Below are 25,878 nucleotides of genomic sequence, written 5' to 3' on the forward strand. Positions count from 1 at the left end.
AGGACAGCTCTATCTCTTCCATCTTCCATCTCCACTCAGACCTTTCATTAACCCTTCACTCTCTGTAACCTGGGCTTCCTGCCAAGACAAATGCCTCTGAGTCCTCCTCCTCTTGTACTGCTCAAAGGATAAATGTGCCTACCACTACCTGACTGTATTACATCTGGATCCACACCGCTATTCATCTTATCCTTAGTCCTTTATGCTGCCTGCTCTTGATAATCTTTTTCATACCCATTCTCTAAGTGCAGCTCTATGATTTCTAGCGTTATAGGGTAACTCTGCCCAGTCCTCCTTGTGGAAAAAATCTGGTATGCATTTCTTTCAATGATAACCTCATGATCTTCCTGCTGTTCCTTTCTTATCTCTCATCTGATCTCCCCCATGATGCTAATGAAACCAGAACCAAAATGTTCCTCCCCTTTTCCTCACATGACCCACCCCTTCCAGGGCAATTTGAAATGTGTATCTAATGAAGCTGCTCAGTGGAATCTCAGGGCACTGCCATTTCTGTCCATTTCTGTTTGTGTTTTCTCTGTACCTGTGGCTTCGTTTTGTCCTCAAGGGACCACCTTCCATTTCTCACTTACAGAAGAACATAATTGAGTTGTTGGAAGTCAACCAGTTCTACTGAACCAGAAAAGAAGTCGTATGTGGTGCCAGGCCAGTTAGCACACATCCTTATTGAACAAGGGGCTCTCAGTCCCACAGCTCTGTAATCGCTTTTACCTTGTCTGCCCCAAGAACTCCTCCTGTTACATCCTCACCCCCAGAATTCTCTTGCTCATTGCTCCTAGTCATGCCATCAGCTAGTAATTGTACTTTGTTTGCCATCACAAGAATTTATGGATGCTGAAACAATGGTAGTTTCTCACCCAAGAGAATTCTGGGGGTGAGGATGTAACAGGAGGAGTTCTGGGGGCATAATTGAGTTGTTGGAAGTCAACCTGAGTTCTACTGAACCAGAAAAGAAGTCACTTCTGGGTGACTAAGACCGTAGACATATGCTCCTTCTCCATTTTTTCTGGCTTCTGTGGGGCCAGGGAACATGCCCCTACTACTTGCTGTGGTATAAAGTGTGGTTTACCACACCATTCGTCTCAGTATGGTATAAAGTGAAATTATTTGAAATGGTGGTGGGATAACATTTTTTAAAATTAATAATAATCTGCCTCTTCAAGAAAAAAATAAAACACAGAAAAAATCTTTGGCTTTTTTTACTATATAAAACCGTATATTTATCTTTTTTTTTTTCATTTAGGTGTTTGGGTTGGGTCACTTACTGTCCTGACAAAAAATACTTATGGTTGAGAGTCTTTCCTGCAAAGCAGCCCAGTCCCCTGCGCTCTCACTCAAACTTCTTAACTCTCCAGTCTTTAGGACAGGACCTTCAAATCTGCATTTTGACTAAGATGATGTGGGGCTGATATTTCCTTGGCTTTATTCAGCAGCATTGTCTGGCTATCTGTGTTCTCCACAGTAGAAGCCATTCCACTAAATTCTCAAGGTGATAGATGCCCCATCACTGGAAACATTCCAGGCCAGGCTAGACGGGGCTCTAAGCAACCTGACCTAGTTGAAGATGTCCCTGCTCATTGCATGGGGGTGGGACTGGGTGACCTTTGAAGGTCCTTTCCAACCCAAACTATTCTATGATTTCATGGTTCTAACCTGGGTGTGAGCGACTGATCTGATACTCAGAAGAAGAGAGAGGCAGTTTCAAAAGCAAGGCCTGATAACGTTATCCGTTTAAAGCTAAGGGCCGTGACCTGGTCTTGTGGGCTAGGCCTTGACAAAGTGTTGCCCCCTCTTGCTCCAGGTGTTTCCCCCAGTGCTGCCCAGAAAGAGTCACAAGGCAAAGTTTGGAACAGGTTCGTTTGAGGACAAGAGATTGCAGGAATGCTTTTATCCTGTGTCTTCTGCAAACCCTGCTGGTGAGAGACGTGCCCAGCACAGGGTGTGTATTCCCTGAGGATGGTCTCTGTAGCATGACCTGCTCCCTGCACCGCTGTGCCCCTCGCACGCTGGGAAGGGCAGGGTGAAGAACGGGTTGAACAGGGCTTAAAGGGTTGTGGTGACTGGGGCTACATATGGCTAGCGACCAGTCACTAGCAGTGTTCCTCTGGGTGCAGTTCTAGGGACAGTTTTGTTCAACATACTCATTAACAATCTGGATGCAGGAGTTGAATGCACCAGGAGTAGGTTTGCTGTTTATACCAGACTGGGAGGTGGTGTGGACTCTCTTGAGGGCCAAGAGGCCTTGCAGAGGGATCTGGATAGATTGAAGCATTGGGCAATTATCACTAGCATGAAATTTAACAAGTCCAAATGCTGGATTCTTGCACCTGGGATGGAGTAATGTCCAGCACAAGTATAAACTGGGAGAGGAGTGGCTGGAGACCTGCCCTGCAGAAACGGACCTGGGGGTGCTGCTCAACATGAGCCACCAGTTGTGTGCCCTGGCAGCCAGGAGAGCAAACCCCATCCTGGGGTGCATCAAACATGGCATCACCAGCTGGTCAGAAAAGGTGATTATCCTGCTGTATTCAGCATTGGTGTGGCCTCACCTGCAGTACTGGGTGCCCTGCCATTTAAGAAGGATGTGAATTAAGAAGGTCCTTGAATGCATTCAGAGGAAGACAACAAAGCTGGTGCAAGGCCTGGAAGGAATGTTCTCTGAGGAGTGGCTGGAGACTTTGGGCTTGTCTAGTTTGGAGAAAAGGAGGCTGAGGGGCAACCACATTGCTCTCTATATCTTCCTGAGGAGGGGACATGGAGAGGGAGGTGCTGAGCTCTTCTCCCTGGCATCCAGTGACAGGATGCATGGGAATGGTTCAAACCTGCATCAAGGGATGTTTAGACTGGACATTTCTTTACCAAGAGGGTGGTCAAACACTGGAACAGGCTTCCTAGAGAGGCGGTCAGTGCCCCAAGCCTGTCAGTGTTTAAAAGGCATTTGGACAATGCCCTTAATAACATGTTTTAACTTTTGGTCAGCCCTGGATTGGTCAGGCAGTTGGACTAGATGATCATTGTAGGTTACTTCCAACTGAAATGGTCTATTCTAACGTTGCCATAAGGCATTAGAGTTTCCCTGATTAAGACTCTTAGTGATGAAAAAGGACTATATGAATGGGAGAAGGAGTAGGGAAAGAGCAAATCACACCAGATCATGTAGCTTGAAGATGTATGGCTGTAGATCCTGCCATTAGAAGACATGGTACCATATCTGCTAACTCCTTCTGCAGTTTGTTTTGTTCTGCTGACAGTGGCTGCAACCTTAGCAGGGAGGCCCAAAGAAGAAAGAAAACAGTCAATGGGTAAAGTGAGGCAGGCTAAATTTAATGTAAGTGCCTCTGAGGCTCACCATGCTTCAGTTGGTTTGAAACCTAGATCTTTTTTGGGGGGTTGGGATTTTTTTTATGAAATAAAGAAATTCTTGCAGTTTAAATGTAAACATGTTTTTCAAAAGAAAGCAAATGAAGACTTAGAAACAGAGAGTCGAATGCTAGTAAGTGACCCTGTTGTTGCTGTTCAAAACACATCCTGCTGTTGTTCTCCATACTGGTTTATCCAGTCTGAGGTTTCATGCCTTTCTGCACCTTAGGCCAGATATCTGGTGCAGTTCTCTGAAGCTGTAATTATTACACCTTGTGCCTGCAGGGCACAACCGCGTACAAAACAGCCAAGCCTGAAAGCAGAGGAAAAAGCTAATCTCTGTTTTTAACAATTACCAGCAATTTATGATTATTTTTTTTTGTAAACCTATGAATGTTGTGTATGTGTAGAAACAATAAAGACCAAGACATTAGCTTCAGCAGCTCTCCTGTAGTACAGAGTTTTAAGTGGGAGCAAAACAAAAAAAAAAGGTTCATGTGGGACACACATGGTATTTTGTAATAGTAAAACATCCTGGAAGTAAGTGAGGAAGCTATGTCAGAGACTAAAATCACCATCTATTCGTCAGTTTATATAGATGTGCTGGAGGTGGGTGAGTGGGATAGTGGGTGCCTTCCTGCATTTCCATTTCATTCAATATACATTTCCTTGGAAGTTTTTTTCAAAATCTGAACTGATGCTATATTCTATTGCCAAATTGTTTTTGTTTTGAAGACAGATAAGTTACACAATCCAGTGCCAAGGATCTGTCAAGGAAGCCTGTAGCATACTAGTATATAGGTAAAGGCCAAAAAAAGTATTTGTTGAACACAGTCTGGGCTTGGTGGTACAAACTCATATGGAACCCAGTAAGAGCACACTCCTGAAAGCTTTGAAATGCAGTGCCTCCAGCAATACATCCTTTTGGCAAACAAACCTTGATGTTTTCACATTTGGGATTTGGTGTACACTACAAAGCCAGGGTGTTAACTGAAAATACAAATGGTCGTCTAAAATAGAAGGATAGCAGACTTGAGGGGAGTTGGGAGAGTAAAAGGCAGCTGTGATGTGGAGGTAGAGGCACGGAGAAGAACAAGGCTGGATTAAGGGATTTGCTTTTCTCTCCAGTAGCCTGGAAGGTGTGGAAGAGTAAACCGTGTCCTAATGCCTTGGCTGTCAGTGAACCCTGACTAAATGGCTGAAAAGAAACCCTGTGTGAGCCTGTGCCTGCGTGGGCACGTGTTTGTGTGCATGTGTCCGTGTGTGTGTGCCTATGCACGCACTTCAGTGCAGATAAGGGATTTGTCAGGTTGGTGGGCAAATTAAAGCAATTTTTAAAAAACTAGCACAAGCTGGACCAAAATATTTTCATTGTAATGTCAGCCTAAAGCTAAAGTCTTTCTAACCACTAATACCAGTCTAACAGCTTTTCTTTGCCAGGGGCCAGTAGCAGATAGTTAGGAAAAGAATGAAGGGGCATGTGTAAAGGAAGAGTATAAAGGGTGTGTATAAAGCACCACTTCTCCCAGTAGACGTTCCCAATTTAGCAGCTGTTGTTCAGGAACTTCCTAAACCAGATATGACATCTGTGTCACAGCTCTTCCTGGACCTATCTCCTGTGAATTTGATCAGGTTTTCTTTGAACTTATTTTTACCTTTGGTCTTCCCAGGATCCTGCAGCAATTTAATTACACATTGTGTGAAGAAGTGCTTCCTTTTGCTGGATTCAAATCTTTAGACCTCTAAGCCTTGCAACTGGCTGCCTTCCTCCCCACAGTTTTTGCACTCTGAGAAATGGTGAAAGATCAACCAGTCGGGGTTTCATAGGGCTCTTACATCCCTCCTCAGACATTTGTTTTCTAAACCAAGAAATCTCTTTCCTCCCATAGAAGCCATACCATATCTCCAATGTTCCTTGTCCCCTTTTGAACTTTTTCTGCTGTATGAGTCCATAGCAAAATGTTTTGCTCTGCTTATCAAAGGAAAAATATTACCGAGCTGAAGTAGTTCTGCTCACTCCATATTTTTCAGTTTGCTGGTGCGTATCGTGCAAAACTAGGGTGGCATAACCGTGACTTTTGCATCATTTAACAACACCTGTTTCAAAAGAACTGTAAGCAACAGGGGCTACATTAAAATGTTTGTATTCTAGGCCATTGTAATAAACAAACAAACGAACGAACAAACCCTACACAGAATCTATTAGTAAATTTTTCCAGGGATTGGCATGTCTGAGAAGCTACCTGTAGCTTTCTTCTGCAGAGGAACTGGTGTCTTTTATTAATTGAAGAACCTTTCTCAATTCCTGTCTTGCTTTGCTCTCATCATCTCAAAGCCTTAGATCAACAGCAGCTAATTTCCTCTATCAGCAGGACCTGACACTGTCCTCCCTGAAGTTTGCTGCACTCCTCCTCAGGTGCCTGGATGCATCAGGTCTATAGGACACCAAATTCTCCCTCAGGATCCTTCCTTCTGCTTCCTCCTCAGCTGCAGACTAAGCATACTTGATGAAGTTTTGCTGGCAGTTGCCCTCATCTAATGAGCTATTGCTCTTCAGTGGAAGGTGGAATATAAATGAAAGGGAGTAAGTTGGTGACCAGCATCCAGCTTCACTGCCTCCTCAGCATTTTCATTGCTGCTTGAACTCAAACTGAGAATAGAACTGGTAAGCGCAAAACAGCCAAAATATCACAGGGAAACAGGTCCTAGCACTGGTTTCAAGACTAAATGTGAGACTGTAAACAAATTAGAAGTGAAGGACCAGCTGCATGAGCGTGCAAGCATCCTGGATTAGTAAGGAGTGAGAATCTGTCCCTATACAATTCAAAACTATGGCCATTCAGAAGCCTAAAAACTACTAATTTAAGTAACATCTACATTTATAACTTTATGATTCTACCTTCTTTATCTCCTTTTATCACGGTGTGAAAGATGTGTCTGCCTCTTGTATTGCTCCTGTGTTCCTCCATGCATCAGTGTTCACCTCAGGTCCCTTGGACTGCAAAATTTGGAGTGCTCTTTACGTAAAGAAAACCAACCCAAAGCCCCAAACGTCCTCTCTCCCCTGCTTTTGCCTTTTCCCTCAGGGTTTGCTCTCTACCCTCAGAGGCTCCAATGCAGGGAAACTATGTGGGGTGAAAAGAAGCTGCCTACACCTACGGGGCAGCAGCCGTCACGATGAGGGTAACACAGGCAGGGACTGAGAACACAAGCTGTGGTGAAAAAGAGGAGACCATTCTGAAAATAAAGCTTGAATGTGAAAAACAAAATGTCTGAGCACTGGGAATGGGCACTAAAATTGTGGGAGATGGCAGTGGTATTAGCAGGTACATAATTATGAATAGTAATTACGAAGAAGCAATACAAAATGCTTATTGGGGTTAAAAAGACACTTCTTTATAAATGGAATGTATAATGCTGTGTAGAAAGTGGACTTACTGATATTACTGTCTTTTCAGGCTCACATGTATGATTTTTAAATGTGGCTTATGAGTTCGGGTGTGTAATTTCAAAGGGGTGTGAGTGTTAAAAGTTGTAAGATAAACCATTTCTTAAAATCGGGCCTCGTTAGCTTTTCATTGATTGGTAACCTAAAATCTTGATCTACTGATGCTATTAGCTGTCCCTTGGGCTAGCTTCTGGCTATGTTAAACCACACAACAATTATGGATATGTGCCTCAATAAACAGTGAGCTTGCCTGGAAAAAAAAGAGATGTTTGTTGGCTTGCAATGAGAAATGAAGTTTATGCTGATCATTTCAAGAATAAGCACCACCTGAGTGTAGCACCGAGAGCCATGACTACCAGTCTTAGGAGGAGTAGCAGAATCTTAATAAGTCCTTCTTGCCAAGTTACTGAGAAGAAGCTTTCTAAACATTTTCTGTTTGTGCTCTCCAAAGCTTTCGCAGGTTTACACGCTCTAATAGTGTAACAACAGCCGTGCAAGCAGACCTGGATTTCCATGAGAACTTTGAAATAATCGACCCTCAAGAGGACAATACATGTTCTGGACAAATATCAAGACAATTTTCCCGAGATGCAAGTACCTCTACCGTTAGCATACAAGGGTCAGGAAACCATTACCATGCATGTGCAGTGGATGATGACTTTGATACAGATTTTGATCCGTCAATTTTACCTCCTCCTGACCCCTGGATTGACTCTATCACTGAAGATCCTCTGGAAGCTGTTCAAAGGTCAGTGTGCCCACGAGATGGCCACTGGTTTCTGAAGCTACTTCAGGCAGAGAGAGATCGAATGGAGGGCTGGTGCCAACAGATGGAGAGAGAAGAACGGGAAAACAACTTACCTGAGGACAGTAAGTAACTACGTACGATAATACTGTAACTACAGAAAAGTATTTAATATAGGTCAAATTTACTCCAGTGAATTCTGTATCATGCCCTTTCTTATTTAGCTAATGAAGCTTTGGTTGTGATTCTCAAAAGGACTTTATGTATGTATCTAATAATCCTTATTAAAGTTGACAGGGAACACAAATGCTCAGCACTTCTGAAACTCCAAAGGTATTAGCTTCTGGGATTGCATAGTTCAATGGATAATTAGGAGATCATGGTTAGGGATCTTGTAGTATTAATGTTTCTTAACTTCCATTTGAAATAAAATCTCCGAAGCTTAGAATATAATTGGACAGATTCTAGTTCCTTTTCATTAAATACGTATTTTAGTTGCCTTTTTAGATGGTGATTGGCATCAGAGTCTTCAGATGTTTCTCCCAACTGAAAGAGATTTCAGTTGTGCTTCCAGGTTGTTCTCCCTGTCTTCCTGTATCCAGCCTCCTTCATCTCCCTTGCAGTTCTCATTCCTCTTTGATCTTCCTGGTAAAACAAGCTCTCCGTATTCTGTGATAAAAAACACACACATGCAAACCACAGCTCAGTTGTCACCACTGCCAGAAGTATTACCCCACTTGTAATGGGAATGCCTAGTAAGGCTTTGTTAATAAGAAGGGGTGGGTAGCTCACATCTTATTAATTCACTCTAATTAGGGAAGAAGAGCTGAACATGTGCCTTCCTGTCCAGAATTTTTTCTTCCAGTAAAAACTGTTTTTTTTTCCATTTACTTTGATTACAAGGAGCCCTACTATTGATATCTGTCACCTTTCAGACATAGATAAACCTGTGAGCTTGGGAGCATGCTCCTTGTCAATTAAGCTTTTTCAAATTGTAGCAGAGAGCTTCTAGAAAACACTAAGGAGCAGCTACATATAGAGAGTTCAATATTGTATAATTTAGGCACACCTAGGCATATTTTCCTAGATATACTAATAACACTTTTCCAACTGGCAAATTAGCTCCTGCTGAGCAAGGACTACTACTTCAGCTTCAGGATTGCCTCTTCCAAATTTCTAAACCTTCCTCTCAAGGAGGGAGGCACTAGCAGTCTTTTGAGATGTGAAGGTTTTGATTTATAGAAAGAAAGGAGTGAACACTGGAAAAAATATATTATTTTCAATTCTTAGAAAAGAATAAGCTGTTTCTGCTGGAACTTTACCTTCAACCCAATGAAAGAAATAACTGTATAGAAGTTTGATCTAGATAGTTAGATGCTATTGTAAGCAAGTGGAGATTGACTTCTAATTGAAAGTATAAGATAACATGAAGGTGTGTTAAGGTTTTCTATTTCTACAAAATTCCTGTTATCTAACAAGTTCTTCTGAGGGAAAAATATGTAAGGATTAGCCTTCAAAGCAGATCCATATTCTCCAAGTTTGAGAGTATTGAGAGTTTGAGAGTATTTAGACCTCATTTTTAGTTCGTATCATCAGTACATTCAAAAATCTCTTTGAACATGTATCAGAATACAACGGTTTTCTTTTGTTTGTATACAAGAAATAAACTGCATAACGAAGAGATTTTAGATTGAGAAAGAAGTGCGAGCACTCAACAAATAGGAAATACACAACATTTGCGAATCCAAGCCACAAAACCCACTTGCTTGCTCTTTGCCTCAAAAAACTTAGATTGAACATAAGGAAGAAATTTTGTAGAATGAGGGTGGTGAGGCACTGGAACAGGTTGCCCAGAGGACTTGTGGATGCCCCATCCTTGGAAGTGTCCAAGGCCAGGTTGGGCAGGACTTTGAGCAACCTGATCTACTGGAAGGTGTCCCTGCCCATGGCAGGTGGTTGGACTGGATGATCTTTAGAGGTTACTTCTGACCCAAACTGTTCTGTGACTCTATGATTCTATGAACTGATAATAATGGGAAAACCTACAGGTATTTTCTTTGTGCACCAAAGTACTTATTCACCTTGGGAAAAGAACACAAAGTGTATTTTACAAGGCAGATACATGCAGAACATGTATAGCTTTGTACAGAATTTTCTCTCAGTGTCTTGGTGTCTTTCATATATATGGTAGTTCTAAAAGGCTCTTTTTTGAACAATCAGGGGGAGAAGTGGGTTGTGGGGGAGATAAAGGAGTGGTTAGTCTGGCTGTTCCCAACAGCACATGTGACATGTCCTGCCAATTATTCCTCTTCCTTTTTCTGACCGGCACTTCTCGTGATTGCAGGAAAGGGGAGGAGGGATGGGGTCAGCCATGTTTCGTGGTCACTGACATGGTGCCGATTTCAGCGTGACGCCGTCGGCCACTCCGGCATGTGGCAGCTGCCTCCCGCAGAGGCTCCACGGCGCTTTCTGCTGCGGCTCCACATGCCCCGCGCTGCCTGGTGCCAAGGAAAAGCATATGGCCAGGGCCACTCTGCCCACTCAGCAGCGCCAGAAACAAAAGCCCGGCTGTTACAAACCCTGCCCCAAAATACGTCTTTTTCATACGTCTATAAACTTTGAAGAGAGGGAGGAAAGGAGCAGAAGAGGTGTGTTTGCTTTGTTTTCCCTAATGAAATATAACCAGAGCAGGGAACCATCCTTTGTTCCGACCTGACATCCCCAGCGCGTGTTGGGCCAGATAACAAAATAAGGAGAAGGTGTGATGAGCGAGGTTTTCTCGATGCCGTGGCAGCTGACAGAGGGCTGGTCTCCCCGGCGCTCCGCGTAAAACGATCCACGGTTCCTTCAGACAATGCGGCCCTTGTGCGGAACAGCTGTCTGGGGGAGACGGCTCGCTGCTGTTTGACAGTAGCTTGTATGGAACATAGATACGTTGGGTATTATCTAGCTGGGAATGAATCTACCAGATGGGATTGAATGTTTCTAGCTGGGAAATGGAGTCTGCCGCTGTGTATAAAAACAAGCTGTGGTTCAGTGGCTGCACAATGAAATGCCAATATAGAGAGAAATGTGGCTCCTCTTCCGCCATGAATTATTTATTGTATAGTATATTCTGGTTTTCTCTGAAATCATTTTCTGATAAAGCCGTGGCGTGTGTAACAGGCAGATGAAAACCACTCACACTTTAAGCTAGGATACTTGGTATGGATTCTGTGTATTTTGCTGTTACACTGACAGTGGCTACAAACTCTAGGGCTCTCATAAAAAAAATAAAGAAAAAAAGTTAGAGATACGAGGCTAAACACCTTGTGAGAATTGATTGACGCTTTGGATCAGGCCTCAAGTGAAATCACTTGCTTACCTATTTTTATTTTTTCTTTTTCTCCTTCCTGTGTGCTCTTTCCTGCCACCTCTCCCCTACGAAATTTCATATATCCAGAGCTTCGCTGCTGACTTCTGGCTCAGGCCTCTGGAGTGACCATTTACAATGCAGAATCAGCAACAACAGGTCTGGCTCCCCGCAGGGAGCTGTTTGTGAGCAGCCTCTGGCTTGTCCCTTTCACGGCAGCGCTGGGCACAGGCGCACACACCCACCACCTCGGCCTGGCTTTTGCTGGATTTTTTTTGCTGTTGTTTTTACTTCATGTGGGGCACTAACCTTTCTGGAAGAACCAGAAGGCTTCATTTTGCCTCCCTTCAGAAAGATTACTCTTTCACCTGGGGTTGTAATGTGGCTTCGATAAGAAGGTAACCACCGGAAGCAAACAGTGGGCCTGATTCACCACAAGTCAGGTGTAGTGTGGGTTTAGTGGTGAGCCAAGTCAGGCCAACCAAGTAAAAACTAAAATAGAAAACCAAGGCTCTGACAAGACATGTCATTATAACTGTCTTGCTGTGTATATTATACTCCTGTGGGCCAGTCTGCGAACAAAGGTTGACCTCAAATCTGCAGTAACCTCGCTGCTTAGGACCAGAGTCTCTGCAAGTTCTGCCAGTTCTGGCAAATTATGCAATGTTTGCACACTTTCTGCTGGTTTGTTTTGTTTTGGTTGTTTCAAAGGAAAACTTAAAAGGGCAAAGGCTAGGCACAAGAGAAGAAAGCTGAGGAAAATATATGCTTTTTGAGACAGTTGTGCATGGAAAAAGGAGACTCTTGAGTTCACACTCAGATATGAGCGAGGAAATCTTTTTCCAGTCCTCGGCAGAGCTTCCTCAAGCTGTCATGGTCCCTGTTCTGGTCCCTGCCACTTGGAGGCCATGCAGAGGGACCGTCCCCAGCCTGACATGTGGCCGAGTCCTGCTGGAATCCCCCTGGCTAGGTGCCTCTGGCCGTATGCCCGACTCGTCCTCTTCTTGTTCTGGTTTTCTTTTCTCCCCAGAAGGGACTTTTCTCTGTCTGTGAGGGTTTCTCCAAGGAAAGCCAGCTCCAGGCTGGAAGCCCTGTCAGCGTCCAAAGGCTAGCAAGGCAAGAAGAGAAATCAGCAAGCAACAAAACGATATCGTTAGGGAAAAAACTAAGTGTTCTAATAAAAGGCGAGTAAGTCGGAGAACACATGGAAACTGCTTTGCTCGCGGTGAACAGCATTTACTCAGCAGACAGCCCTATTCATTTCAATGAGATCACTCCTGTAAGTAAATATGACTCAAAGCAAGGACTGCCCCTGCCATAGCTTGCTCTATTTGGCTATTTTCTCCTTAATAGCCGAGCTTAAGACATGAGCAGTAGCTTTAACTTTGAATTTCCTGGCTTTTGTCATGCTTAGCGTTATTTAAATGTAGGTCTGTCAACATGAATAGGCTAAAACGCTGGTCCATCCTGGTTTGGAAATGGGTTGTGACAGCTCTATGGCAGGATTGCTTCATATGCACAGTGCCCAGCCAACATCTGCAACGCAAATGTCAGGCTGTGTCCCTGTAATTTCGGCTATTGTTCCTGCCACTTGCTCCTCGGGCAACGAGCAAGTCGCTGGTTTTCTGTTCCCTTGCTTGCCCCTCCCTCCCAGCCAGGTGTTTCCACATTAAGGGCATTTGATAGTCTCAGTCCTGAAGTGCCTCCTTTGTCACTTGTTAGACCCTGGCGTCTGTCAAAGCTGAAATGCAAAGAGATCTGTTAGTGATTTTAAGGCCAAGTAATGCTGCCTGTGCCTCAAAATTCCCGTGGCTTCTATGTGATGACTTTTCACAGCACTTCAGGTGATTATGTTGTTGTTTTCTTATATTTTGTTATCCTTGTTGCACACACAGTCTCCTTCCAAGGTAGAGCAGACAACAATATTACCAATCCTTTGATTGTGTTTGATTTATTTTGTTGTTGTTTCATTTATTTTCTCACAAAAAATAGGGGGAGAGGAAGGAGATATATAGAGCTTAATAATCCCAAAGTAGGTCCTGTGTGATTCTCAAAACCAAGAGAAGCAAGAACTCATTGCCTGAACAACATGTAGTCTAAGTTTATTATTTAATAATATTTTAAAAGGAGAACAGGTTGCAAGGTTAGAGACACAAGGAAATTCACTGGCATGTGTCTACCCTAGAATAACATGCTGCAGCCCCTAGTCATGAACAATAATAATGAGGAGGCACTCCACAATAGATGAATTATATCAAATAGCTATACTGAAGCAGTTCTTCGAGAACAGACATAACTGTCATCACAGGAGTGAACTGGATTTACAAGGAAGAGAGGTTAAAACGGGGGGGGGGGGGGGGTTTGGGGGGAGCGGGAAGGAAAAAATTCAAACTATAAAATCAAAACACTGCAGTAGACACACCTCTCCCCCTGGGGAAAGGGTGACAGCAAAGCATATGATGGATGTTAATAACGTTGCTTAATGCATTACTGGAAGGCATTCAGATCCAACAGTGCTGAGTGTGCTGTATAACCCTGTATGGAATAGAAAGCAGACATGAATAACATTATATAGGTGTTTAAGTCTGCTATGATTGCATCTTGATGGGTTGGTATTTTTTGTTGTTGCTTGGTTTTATACATTTTGTTCGTATCCTATTAGCTGAACACATCAATTTGAATGTTTATATGTTTTCTTTCTGTACCCCATCTCCCTAGCTGTTAAAGATTTCTCTAATTCTTTGAGCATTATCTTTGCAGTTCCACTTATTTTCTTGGTCGTGGGCTTCAAACCTCACAAGATTTTCTCCTCAGAAAGTATTGGTCTATTTTTACTTTCTGAGGTTTTTTACTACATCTTGGCCTTTCTCTTTGGCACGGGAGGTTTTAACTGAGTAAGCGAAACAAGCACTTTGCCTTGAAATGCTAAAAGCAACGTGTGCGTTTGAAAACAAAACTATTGATAAGGCTTTGTGCCTTCTGGAGAGATTCTTTTCAGTCTTTTACATGCTTCGTCTGTTTTGTTTTGGGGTTTTGTTTTTTTCTAACCTCTCTGACTGAGTTGGTTGTTGACTGGTTGCTCATTAACAGACCGCTTGCTTTTGAGGGGCGAGGAATCAGTGACACTTGACTAGATACAGCCGGGGCTGCAGCAGAAGTGGCAACAATGGAGCCCAGCATCAGCATGCATCCCACAGTCAGCTGGGATGATGGTTTTCAGGCAAATCGCCAGTCGCTAGGCAGCCAGGGACAAGGACTTCCTTTTCCCTCTGCTGAGATCTCTGAATGTTAAGCTCTTCTTCCCTCAAAGAAAGGGGCACATTTCCCATCCATCACCGACAAGGTGTATTTACATTTCTTCCTGCTTGGGATGTGATTTCCAACGGGGGTGGTGCAGGTTTCCAGGAAGAGCCTACCTTGTCTTTTTTTTTTTTTTTGTCCCAAGAAGTCAAGAAATCATTTTTTCTTCCCTTCTCAAGTCTTGGGAAGCGTCAGAGTGGCCGAGCTCCAGATGAGGCAGCTGTTCCCAAATATACTCAGTGGGAAGAGTTTTCATAACAATGGGAACCACATGAAAGCTCCGGGAGTAGCTCCTCCTACTATTGAAGAGTCCTTTCAGTTGAGTGGTTTGCATATTGGGTTGCATAAATGACTAGACACACCGAGGGGTCCATTTTCAGCACTGTGCGCATAGAATTAGACACGCAAGCCTTGCTAACAATAATGAGAGTTGTGTGCAAAACTCCCTGCGCAATATGCTGAAAATATTCTGCTTAGTGAATCTTCCAGCTCACGGCTATTTCCTGGCAGTGCTGAGCCGAGTTCTGGGAACGAAATGAAAGTCTGGGCTCTGTGTGTGTTCACAGAGCCCCTTCCTATAGTTTCTGAAAAAAATCTGAAACTACTCTCTCCCTCCCTTTTTTTTCCCTGTGTATGTCTAAAGTATAAATGAACTCCGCATCCCACTTTTCCCTTAGCAGGCTTAAGGAGAGAGCTTTAAGGCCACTGGAGGAAAAGCCATTTGCCTTGAAGGAGCAGAATGCAGATTTTATACTACTGTGTGTCTGGTTTCAGTTCACCACGAGTGTTTGTGTCTGCTTAACATGTGGCTACGCAAGTGAATCCCTTGGAGGGGCCTTTCTCTTACCAAACACCACGTGGTGGCATTCTGGTCGCAAGCTGCTGACATGCCCTGCAGCCGGTCACAGGACCGTGAGACCCTAAAAATGTTGTCAGAAGGGGTTATAGCGAAGTTGCATTTATTTATTTATCTATTTATTTCTTTTTCATTGTGGTGAGTCAAAACACTTAGCAGTATTTTCCCAGTGGAGCTCTGCTAACATTGCGTTAGGTTTTATGCAAAAAGTGACTGTGCCCCCGGGATGGTACAGAGGACGGCAGCTTGCAACTAGCATCTCTTCTAGGCTCTGCCAACAATCCGCTCACCTTGAGCAGGTCACTTCATCTCTTTGTTTTTCCTGTTCCTCGCTCACCTGCCTCATCTATCCAGACCATAAATTTGGCATGGAATAGTCGCTGTGTTTATAGGAGGGGTGCAACAATGCAAATATCTACAAGTAGAAATGATAGTGAAAACTGTGACACGGTGGCTGCCATTCATGTTTTTCATTAATGAAGTGGTAATTGTTTATTTTCTTAAATGAAATTAAACTTAAAATCAATGTTTAACCGTAGAATTGGGGGATAGTAAGTTGCTTCAGCTGGGAAGGAAAATTAATGATGAGCCAGATGCATCCACGACACCAACCTGTTTATTTAAAGACAGTGCATACAGCATAGTTGTGCGGGGTTTATCCTGAGCATTGAAAGTCTCGATCAAATTGGTAACTGCTTTCCTGACATGTCCTTGTACAAGGAGCTGGGTTTGCATTTGAAGCCTGAGCCAGGGTTACAGTGTTGGCAAAAGGTGTAATTTCTGGAGACCTTTCTATAAAGGCTGGAAAAGCTTTTGATTAGCTGTATTTATACTACCACAGAAGTGCTCTTTGCTGGTTGGAACTGGTCGTACTGGAGGGATGGGAGTACACTGCAGCAACAGATGAGTATTTTTGCCAACGCAAGCTGCCCTGGGAGACCTTGTAGTTTGCCTTTGCCTGGTGCAGATCTGGCCTCAGATATATCAGTTTCTCTCTAATCCATGCCTGAAAGATAACGTGCTTTTTGAAAGCCAGAGCTAGCTACTGCACAGCTTTCTCCTCTCTTTTTATAGGCTTCCAGTTGCCGGCAGCAAATAAAGCATCGTGACTTACGTGTCTTTTTCTCTCAGTTCTAGGGAAAATTCGAACTGCAGTGGGCAGTGCCCAGCTTCTCATGGCCCAGAAATTTTACCAGTTCAGAGAACTGTGCGAAGAAAACCTGGTATGTAACTTTTCTTCTAGACACTGTTGTGTGCTTTTTACTAACCTTGTGAATAATCATACCTAATCTGGACAGCTTTCCCAACTAACACTAATTTTTCCAGTAAAGGCCTTGATATTAATTTGGGAGTAACTGTCAAGCTTGGTGGAGTCAGCATGAGCTTCACAATAGCTTGAGATCCTTAAAACAAAGTCAGGCAGAAAGCTTTGGGTGAAATATCACTGAGGCTGCTACTGAGTTCAGAGCAGCAAGGATCTGTCCCTTGACCTCTGAGTTCAGTTCACGTGGGCACAGAGGTGTGTGAGAGCTTCCTTGGGGTGTTTCAGGGGGAACCAGAAGTCTCACAGTTGGGGCTTTCCCGCATAATCCCAATGCTGCTTGCATTCAGCAAGACAGAAATACCAGGAAATCAGACACTGAAAGTTGGTGCCTCATGTTCCACAACTCCAACAGTGTAGGTCATTTACCAGAGCACTAAAAGGGTGAAGAAGCAAAGAGCCAGTATTTTACCACTGTTACTACTGTATGTAATTGGTATATGCTACCACTATTATTATTATTTGGTATTTTTATGCTTTTAGTAGCAGTAGAAGCAGAGTGATGTTCCTGTTGATAAGTAAAAATAAATTTCACACCATGTATCAAAAGCAGTATTCTCAATAATGCCAGCAGTTACAAAAATGTTCAAGCTTCTTAGTTAACAATCATCCTTGCATAGTAGATACAATACATTTCTTTACCCATTTTAGCATAAATTGGTAGGAGCCCAGAAAAAGATAGAGCAATATGGTCTGTCAGCACAGAATAGGGAGGGGAAGGCAAACTGGAGTGGTGTGACCATCGTCCACTTGAGTTAATGCAGCTCTAAAAATCAAGCCCCAAACTAAAATCTGCCTGAGTGGACAAATGCAATGGAAATTGCCTGTGTCTGAATAAGCCTTCCAATTCTTAATGTAAAAATTGAAAAAGCATTCTGGTTGTACATCTTTGTAAATAAAGGCCTACAACCGGGCAACCTGCTAGTGTCAGGCACTGAAAAACTAGGAATCCAGGTATAATCATCCTATCAAAATCATTTGCCGGTGTTGCTGCAAAAAGCACAAATGCTTAGAAATTTCTGAAGGCAAGAAATGGACTCTCTTGAGTTTATTGCTTCTGGTGAGGGAGAAAACCTAGAGTAAAACTTGAGCCATGTAAAACAACATGCAGGGGCCTAGTAATTATTTATTTATTAATGACAACGTATCAATACAATCTTATGAGGCCACAGGATCCATGGAGCTTTTCTGACTCAGATTGCTGTAGGGACTACTCGGCATTTATGAAAAAACATGTTTGAAGTGAGTCCATGCAACGCTTCATTTCATTTGCAGCGTTTCAGTTGGGAACCAGCTTACAGATATACATGCTGTAGAAAGCTTTCCCTCATACAAACTTTGCCAGCAGACCAGGGACAACTTCATGTATGTCCGCTGCATGCACAAAATGCTCAGAGCTGGGCTGCACAGAGGGGACAGAAGGCAGCACAGGAGCTCTTGGGTTACCAACCTCTGTCCTGTGTGATGCTAATGGTCCAGGTGTGCTCTTCTGAGCAGTGCTCTGGGCTCATTGAATGGTACTGAGTTAAGCACAGGCAAAGCAACGCTCCCCGCCTGTGTCCCAGTCTCACTCTTGCCAAAAATGCGCCTGTGGAAATAGTATTACTGTGCTTCTGCGTGTTCGCTTCTGAGCTTTTCACCCTGCAGTGGTAATTCTCGTAAAGAAAAAGACATGAAGAAATTGGCCTGAGGTTTATGAGAGGCAATTTTACTTGAAATGATGTCTTTTTATAGCTTTTAGACTCTCAGAGTGTGAAAAAAGCATTCACATACCGGTATATCACTATATGCACAAGCAGCAAATGTGCATTTGCACAGGTATCAGTCTTTTAACAAGCATGAACATGGCGGGGAATCCTTCCTCATGAAAGTGAAGATGAGGCCGGCGATTAATTTCAGTGTGGTTAGGACAGCACCACTTGTGACCAAGAGCATCCCCAGGCAGATCCTGCCCCAGGGGACCTGCCACCTCTTTCCCTGTGACCCGTGGCGGGCAGCCGCTGCCTTCGGTGAGCAGGGGCTTGCGGGGGCACCGCGGCTCGAGACCGAGCCAGACACCTGGCAAAGCCCCGCCGGTAAGTAGCACTCTGCTTTGTTTCTCCCTCCATGTCTCGCCCATCGCTTGGATCTGCCGAAACTGCTTCGCTAGCGAGATTCGTAACCACTTGCACAAATGCTTCACATTAAGATGTACTAAACCACATGTGTTGTTTTTTCTTTTCTTCTGTTGTACAGAATCCTAATGCACATCCACGGCCGACCTCCCAGGATTTAGCAGGGTTTTGGGATATGCTGCAGTTGTCCATAGAAAATATTAGTATGAAATTTGATGAACTTCATCAGTTAAAGGCCAATAATTGGAAACAGATGGATCCTCATGACAAGAAGGTAGAACATTGTAGATTTTGTATGCTTCATTTAAAACCCTGCACAAATGCCGGACAGATTAAATAGGCCTCTGTGTTACAGCGTTGACGTTAAAATGTGAAATGAAGCTCATATCAAACTAATTTCATTGTATTAACAATGTTTACATAATAATCATCTGGGATATTATCTGTAATATGTTTCAGGCATATTTTTAAACCAAATCTGTCTTTGTGAATCGGATAATGGGAATGTGGTACTTTGTTAAGCTTTACATTTAATCATATTAGACGATCAATCGTTGGAAGGAACTGCCTTATATATTGATTCTTAAAATTAAATAAATCACCTTTGCGGTTCACATTATTGCATATAGCAAGAGTTCTAGGTTGTGTTACTTAAAAAACTAGGGAAGCACTGTAACCATCACTGATTTTGGTAACAGATTACAAACAGAGCGATATCAAAAATATGCCTTCCAAAATGTTACATGAAAGAACTTCTACATCTTTTTTTTTCTTTCTTTCTTTCTTCCATTTGTTTGTTTGGGTTTTTTGTTCATTTTGGGTATTTTTAAATGGGTGATTTCATAAGCAGGTTCACTTTGCTGGTAGTGTTGTTTACCCAAAGTAGCATAAAAATCATCTGGAGTTTTTGTCTTCTTTTTTTTTAAATGTAGTCTTCTTCTGTCACCATGAAAAACTACCACATCTCCAAGTGCGAGCCACATTTCACTTTCCATTCTCATTTGGCACCATTGCTTTATTTTTCTCCTCACTATTCGCATCGAGACAAATAGCACTTGGGTGAACCAAAATGCACAAATGTTTCAGAAAATCCCTAAAAAGACAGACCCATTCCTAGAGGAATCAATGGTCTAATATCGCGCTCCTATAGGTATGTAATTGGATGGCTGAATTTCCACTGTGGCTGGTGTGATACCAGTGAATAGATCCAACAGGTAGGGTCACCAGAAGGAGGGGGAACGTGACTTACAGGTACAGTGGCTCAAACAGGAGTCCAGGCTGCTTATTTATGGTTAGCTGGCTGCTGATGACCCAAGCTGTGTTTTCTTTTGGACAAATAACCACAATAATATCAAACCTCATTAATCTTGCAGCAGGAAGCTTGCAAAGGCTGTGCTGGTGGCACTCTCCCTTCTCCTCCAACTCAAGACTAAATACTCATTCTTGACTCGGGAGTGCCATGTTCACACTATTTATGCATACCTAGTGTATTTTGTAGGGGAATTAATGTATTTTCCTAGCCCAAGGTACTGAATGCAAGTCATTTTCTTATCTTCTTTTTTTTTTTTTTTTCAGTATCTATCAGAAAAGGAAGTTAAATCTGTCAAACATGCATGCACAGAAAAGCTGGTATATGGTTTTTCATTAGCTTTTACAGCAAAGCGGATAGGCTGAGTGGTTGCAATTGCAGCAGTAAGAAACAAGACCTTTCCTTAAAAAAATGTGCCTTTTCTTTGCTTCTGAAAAACATTTCAAAGAGATTCCAAAAAAAAGAAAACTGTAACAGGTTAAAAGAAGTTAAGTAGTACTGAGGAGAGGGACCTACAGTAGGAAGGTGAAGATTTTAAAGAGTTACACTGACTGCGTTCCTGTTTCAACAGCATTTGTCCATGATTCTAGATGAAACAGATCATCTCCTTCCTTAAAAATATTTAAAAAAAAAAAAAGAAAAAACTTTCTGTGGAATTGATAATTGCAGTTGCCTTTGGCCTTTGCCACCGGGCCCTTTTTAAGCAGTGTAGATTAATCCTTGGACGGAGAGAAAAAGCCAAGTATGAATAAGTGTAACTAAGCACCTTTATATTTCGAGCCATGGAAGCTGTTGTGAGCAGCATGGGAGGAAACGAGAGGCCAGAATGGGACCTTTGTAGTGCGATAAAATCCCTTCGCTCAGAGACCATGTTCACAGTTGGAAGGGGATGTAACTTAAAAGACAATCTAATTAACTTGACAAAGTCTTTGTAGCCGCCTGAAATTCAGACCTGAATACACTTTTCTTTTTTGGGAGAGATGCCTCTCTGAGGGTTTTTTTGTCGTTGGGGTTTTTTTTTGTGTATATGTGTGTGTGTGTGTGTGTGTGTCTACGTGCACCAGGATATACATAAAAGTCCTCCTCGTTGATCACGTATCTGGAGCAGGCTGCCACTGTGATGATTAATGTATGTTCTCTTAATGGTTTTTACTTTTTTCCTACCAGTTTTTTTCTATTTCTAGCTGATTGTTGCTTGTCATGCCTATTTAGCAGGAGGCTGGAGTTTATGAGCTTGCACAGTGAGACCCAAAGTGTGGGATTTTTCAGCAGTCATTAAGCTGCTACGAAACAGATGTTTTTTAAAAATATTTATTCTGCTGCACCAGCTGCAGGCAGCTAGTTCCCACCTGCACTTGGGAACGCCAAAGCCACGGTATGTCCGTGTGGCGAGGGCACCTAGAGAAGAGGGTGTCCCGGGAGCTGGGGCTGTCCGGAGGGGCCCTGCCCAGAGCGGCGCTCGCTCCCCTGCCGCAGGAGACGGGGCTGGCGGCGGGAGGCGGCCTCCGAGATGTTCTCCTTCCAGTCCCTGTCACCGGGAGGAGATGCCTGGATCCCCCCCCGGCCCCAGGGAGCCGCACTCGGGGGTTAGCGGTGGGGGGGCCTTGGCCCTGGCAGTGTCTCCGAGGAGAAGTGGCACTGCGGCCGGCCCTCCCCTCCCCTTTGCCCTTGCCCCATGTTTATGAACCCCTGAGCACAGTTGACTGAAGACAGAAAGGCAGATAAGAGCTAACAAACCATAGGTAAAATGTGTGTTCTAACTACTGACGTATCCTAGTTTTTCCCCCCTTTCCCTGAGAAGCTGTATAATGCCATTAACCTTCTGCTTTGATCAGGAGAGAAGGGTCCCTCCTCCAGTGCCAAAGAAGCCATCGAAAGGTCAGGTGCCACTCATACGAGAACGCTCTCTGGAAAGCTCGCAGCGTCAAGAGGCCCGGAAACGGCTGATGGCTGCCAAGCGCGCTGCATCGGTCCGCCAGAACTCAGCTACCGAGAGCGCCGAAAGCATTGAGATATACATCCCCGAAGCCCAGACCAGGCTATGAAGGGATCCAACCAGGAGGACTCTCTGGCAAGACAAGCCTCATGTATAATCTGCCCCTCTAGGCTCCTGCTCAAGGTCACCACAAAGTATTTGTACCTCCTCCTCCTCCTCTCTCCCCGCCTCTTCCCCCTTCCCTCTCTCTGTACACAGCCACCCTGATGTTCCCAGTGAACTCCACTGCCGTGGCGTAGTTGTCGGTCCTCCGAGAGATGTCCTCTAACCACCCTTGCTTTCTGAAGGTTCGCCCATGTCATCACGATGCTTTGTCACATGTACTGATGCTGCCACTTTGCCTCATGTAAACGAGTACGATCCTTTTTATTTCTTTTTCTGTTCTAAACAAATAAAACGCGGCGCTCAGACTTCCACACACCTGCGCACCTGTACAGTAGATGCTCCGTTTAACTTACTCATCTTTAGTTGACCTAAAGCTAGTCTGTTACCCAGTGTACAGCAATATCAAACTGTAGGGGACTTTGGAAATTTCAGTCATGCAGGGTGATCCTTTTGGACTCTGCCGTCTTCCTCACAAAAGATGAAAGGAGCTATGACTCAGATTCCCTTCTTTTTATTACTGTTTTTTTTAAAGCAGATGGCGCACTTTATTCTAAACCTCTGAATCACACATTTTCACCTGAATTTAAGGAGTCACACAAGGGGAGGGGGCGGGGGCGGGAGTTGCGGGGTGGGGGAGAAATAACACAGCTCTGAGGGGTGAAAAAGTGGAAGCGTATGCCACAGGTGAGATGGCAAGGGATAGAAAAGATCCTGTGGAAAGATACCTGCACACTCACAGCTGCACAAACTGCCTCATTTTTATTTCATCAATCACTACTTAAACATTTCAATCAGCAGAAGATTGTAAATTTGATCTTCCAGGGAAATAATCTATTTTGAAAGGCAATAAAAGAGTGAAAAGGAAGGAGATAAGAAGCACTGAAAGTTGAAGAGATAATATAAAAGAAGGATTTTCTTGTCCAAGTATTAAGAATTTTTAAAATTGTACTGTATTGTCAATTCCTCTTGTATTGTATTGTATGGATTATATTGGTTAAAAAAAAAAAAGAAAAAAAAAGAAAAAAAGCTTGGTTTTGTTGATGTCTTAATCTCGGTGGGACCATCTGATCTCACACGTCCACGCAGCCACACATGGACACCTGTAGGCGAATTGCTGTACATGGAGCCTCTTCTGCTTTTCAAGGCCAGGCTTGCTTTGCTCGATCCACAGCCAGTTGTATGCTACAGTTCAGACCGCTTATCACCAAACGGGCCACATCTAGGAGTAAGTTTCTAATTCAGCCTCCTCTTAATAGTATGAAACACCCATTTGAAGAAGAACAATAAAGCATTTTTCACAAGTTATGGGATCAATATTAACTTTTTTTTTTTTTTTCACGATGAGCCTTCCAACTCTGGTTTCTGTCATTGTTTTGCAGTCACAAAAAATATGCATCCCAACTAGCTCATTAATACCCGGGGGCGGAATGTCAGGCAGCAGGGCTGGAGAGGAGTGTGAGAGGTCAGCCCCTGCCTGTCTTTCAACCCCCAGCTGAGGCAGGAGCTTGTCCCCAAACCTCCGTGACAGGGAACGACACTGACCACGCCGCCGCGGACACCCTTTGTGCCAACGTTAGGAAAGCTACATCAAGGCATGTTGCCGAGAGCTGGTTGCGAGCCTGTGCGTGTTGCGTGCGCCCGGGCGTCCTGCACTGCCGTGCGCTGCTGGAAGCAGAATTCTCATCGGCTGGTTGGGATGCTGGGGTTGGTGCGGGACAGGGGTAGCACTGCGTGGCCCCCCAGGGTCTGCCCAGCTCCATGGCGATGCTTTCCGGATCCTTCCGCTGGTCCCCAAACGCTCTTCACCCCGGCTGTGTGGGTGTGCGAGGGGGAAGGCGGGCTGCTTTCTGCTCCCGCGGAGGGGCGCAGGGTCCATCCATTGCCACACGCCAGCATGCGGACGGTCTGACCCGTGAAGCACCCCGCCGCACGGGTGGAGCAGTTCTGCAGCTTGTGCTTAAAAAGAAAGCATTTAAAGTCGTCATCAAAACGTTAAGCTCTTGCTAAAACTCTCCGTAGAGATCATGCCAGACAGCTTCTTTTCCTACGACATCATAGCCAGGTGCTAATTTAATTTTATTCAAGAAAACAGGAGAGGTAATAGGTTCTGGCACCAGGTATTTTCATGAGAGCATACTAAAACCACTAGAGAATTTGCTACCTCTCAAAGCCATTGATATCTGAGCTATGTCTTTATAAACAGGGCACAAATATTTACTGCTGTGGTTTACAAGATAAGGGCTAATAATTTAATATATAAAAGACTTTTAACTAGAGTAATCAGAAATCCAGTGTAACCCTAGAGTGCTTTATGTCACAGGAGCTTCGAAAGGTTTGACCCTCTAAGCGTTTGAATACCAGTGTGTTTGCTAGTTTTGAAACACTGCGTTTAACTTTTAGCAGCAACGAAACATCACCGTGTTTGCAGTATTTAATAGTGCCAACTGCCACTTTTGAGCATATATAGTCATAAGGAGTATTAATTATTTGGAACTCATTTGTACTGAAATGTTCAAAGCAGTAGCCAGGTGAGAGTCCACATTCACTACTGTGTTGCAGACTTATTTAGTTTTGTGAACGTTTTATGAAAGATGAGTTAAGACTTTGGTTGACAAGTGGCTACAGAAATTTATATCCAGCAAGTTCCCCCTTAAAACAGCAGAAAAGTGAGGATTATCTAGTCTTGTACATCACAAAGTATTGTATTTGTATATCATAGAATATTTTTCATATCTATTTTAAATTAATATATTCCTAGCTGAATGCCTGCTAGTTCATTTGGCACTGGAGAGGGTATTATAACATTTCGTTAGTTTTTTAGCAACATTTAAAAAAAACCCAGCAAAGACTGGGAAATATAAAATAGAATATTTCTGCCCCTAGAATGCCACTAGTTAACCACTTGACTCATTTACTGACACTAATGCTAGTATATTTGCTCTATCATCTGTTTCAGCATAATTTGCCACTCTTTGGTTTTAGTCTAACCTGCCCAGTGTATATTAAACATGCCTATATTCTGTTTCACTTTGGTACTAAAGTATTGCTTCTTTTTTTCCTTGGGAGAAATTTTAGAAAAGGTTGGTTTTGTCTCCTGCTTTAAAGTTTAAAAAAAAAAAAAATATTTATTATATTTTTTGCAGATGTTTCCGTAAAATTATCATAACCTTTTTGTAAAGAAAGATGAAGAAATGGATTAAAGATTTTTAATACTTGAAAAGGTAAATAGAAATAATTTATTTGTAATATATTTCAGTTTATTTATTTGTGTTCCCTTAATGCTTTGATGTGCACTATAACTTTAATTTAACCTATATCTTTGTGGACTTATTGTCTTTTTGGTTTGGGGTGTTTTTTTTAAGGAAAATGAGCAAATGCATATTTTAAGTAAGTGGAATGTAAATCACTGGCCTACCTGCATTCCCAAATGTGATTTTAAACATATTTTGATTTGAAACAAAAGACACAAATTTGAAAGCCTTTAGACAGAGGAGAGTGTTTTTATGGCTTAACGATTCGAGTTTCCTTAGGATTATCTATCTAGTTTGTGTGTGGACAGGAAAATGTAAATAGATTAATGTTTCCCATAATGTAAAAAAGAGCAAATTAATAAAATAATTAATGCACTGCTTGTAAGAGCTGTGGGTTTTCAATGCAAATTCGTCCTCCCAGAGCTGCCAAGGCGTTTCATTTGATGTGGTGAAGTATAAAAGCACGAGAAGCAGAATGTTTCTCTTCAAACGCTCATTGCTTAGGACCGATCCTGCGCGGTCTCGTACGAAGGGTCCCGCTGAGCGCCCTGCAAGTGCTCATCTGCACCGAGTTAGTTACTCACAGGCGTAAATGTTGCCATGATCGAGGCCTTGAGCCTTAGCAACATCTTCAAAGGCGCTTCTGCAGGGAGCCCGGCCAGGCCTTGCTGAAGATGTCTGGAGTTGGGCTGGTGGCTTCAAA

At 43.2% G+C, this 25,878-nt stretch overlaps 1 protein-coding gene across 7 annotated transcripts in view; it reads left to right on the top strand.

Moving 5' to 3' along the window:
• DLGAP1 (DLG associated protein 1) overlaps window positions 1–25,562 on the top strand; it is a 410,661-nt gene extending 385,099 nt beyond the window's left edge. For all 7 annotated transcript variants that reach the window (XM_065053243.1, XM_065053244.1, XM_065053242.1 and 4 more), the window contains 4 exons: window positions 7,278–7,696; window positions 16,211–16,302; window positions 18,636–18,788; window positions 21,659–25,562. In XM_065053243.1, coding sequence (XP_064909315.1) covers window positions 7,278–7,696; window positions 16,211–16,302; window positions 18,636–18,788; window positions 21,659–21,868 — 874 coding nt within the window. In that variant the 3' untranslated portion in view covers window positions 21,869–25,562. The remainder of the gene's footprint in view (window positions 1–7,277; window positions 7,697–16,210; window positions 16,303–18,635; window positions 18,789–21,658) is intronic.
• The last annotated feature ends 316 nt before the right edge of the window (window positions 25,563–25,878 follow it).

The sequence above is a fragment of the Columba livia genome, chromosome 2 (assembly GCF_036013475.1).
Source record: "Columba livia isolate bColLiv1 breed racing homer chromosome 2, bColLiv1.pat.W.v2, whole genome shotgun sequence".
NCBI classification, from domain to species: domain Eukaryota; kingdom Metazoa; phylum Chordata; class Aves; order Columbiformes; family Columbidae; genus Columba; species Columba livia.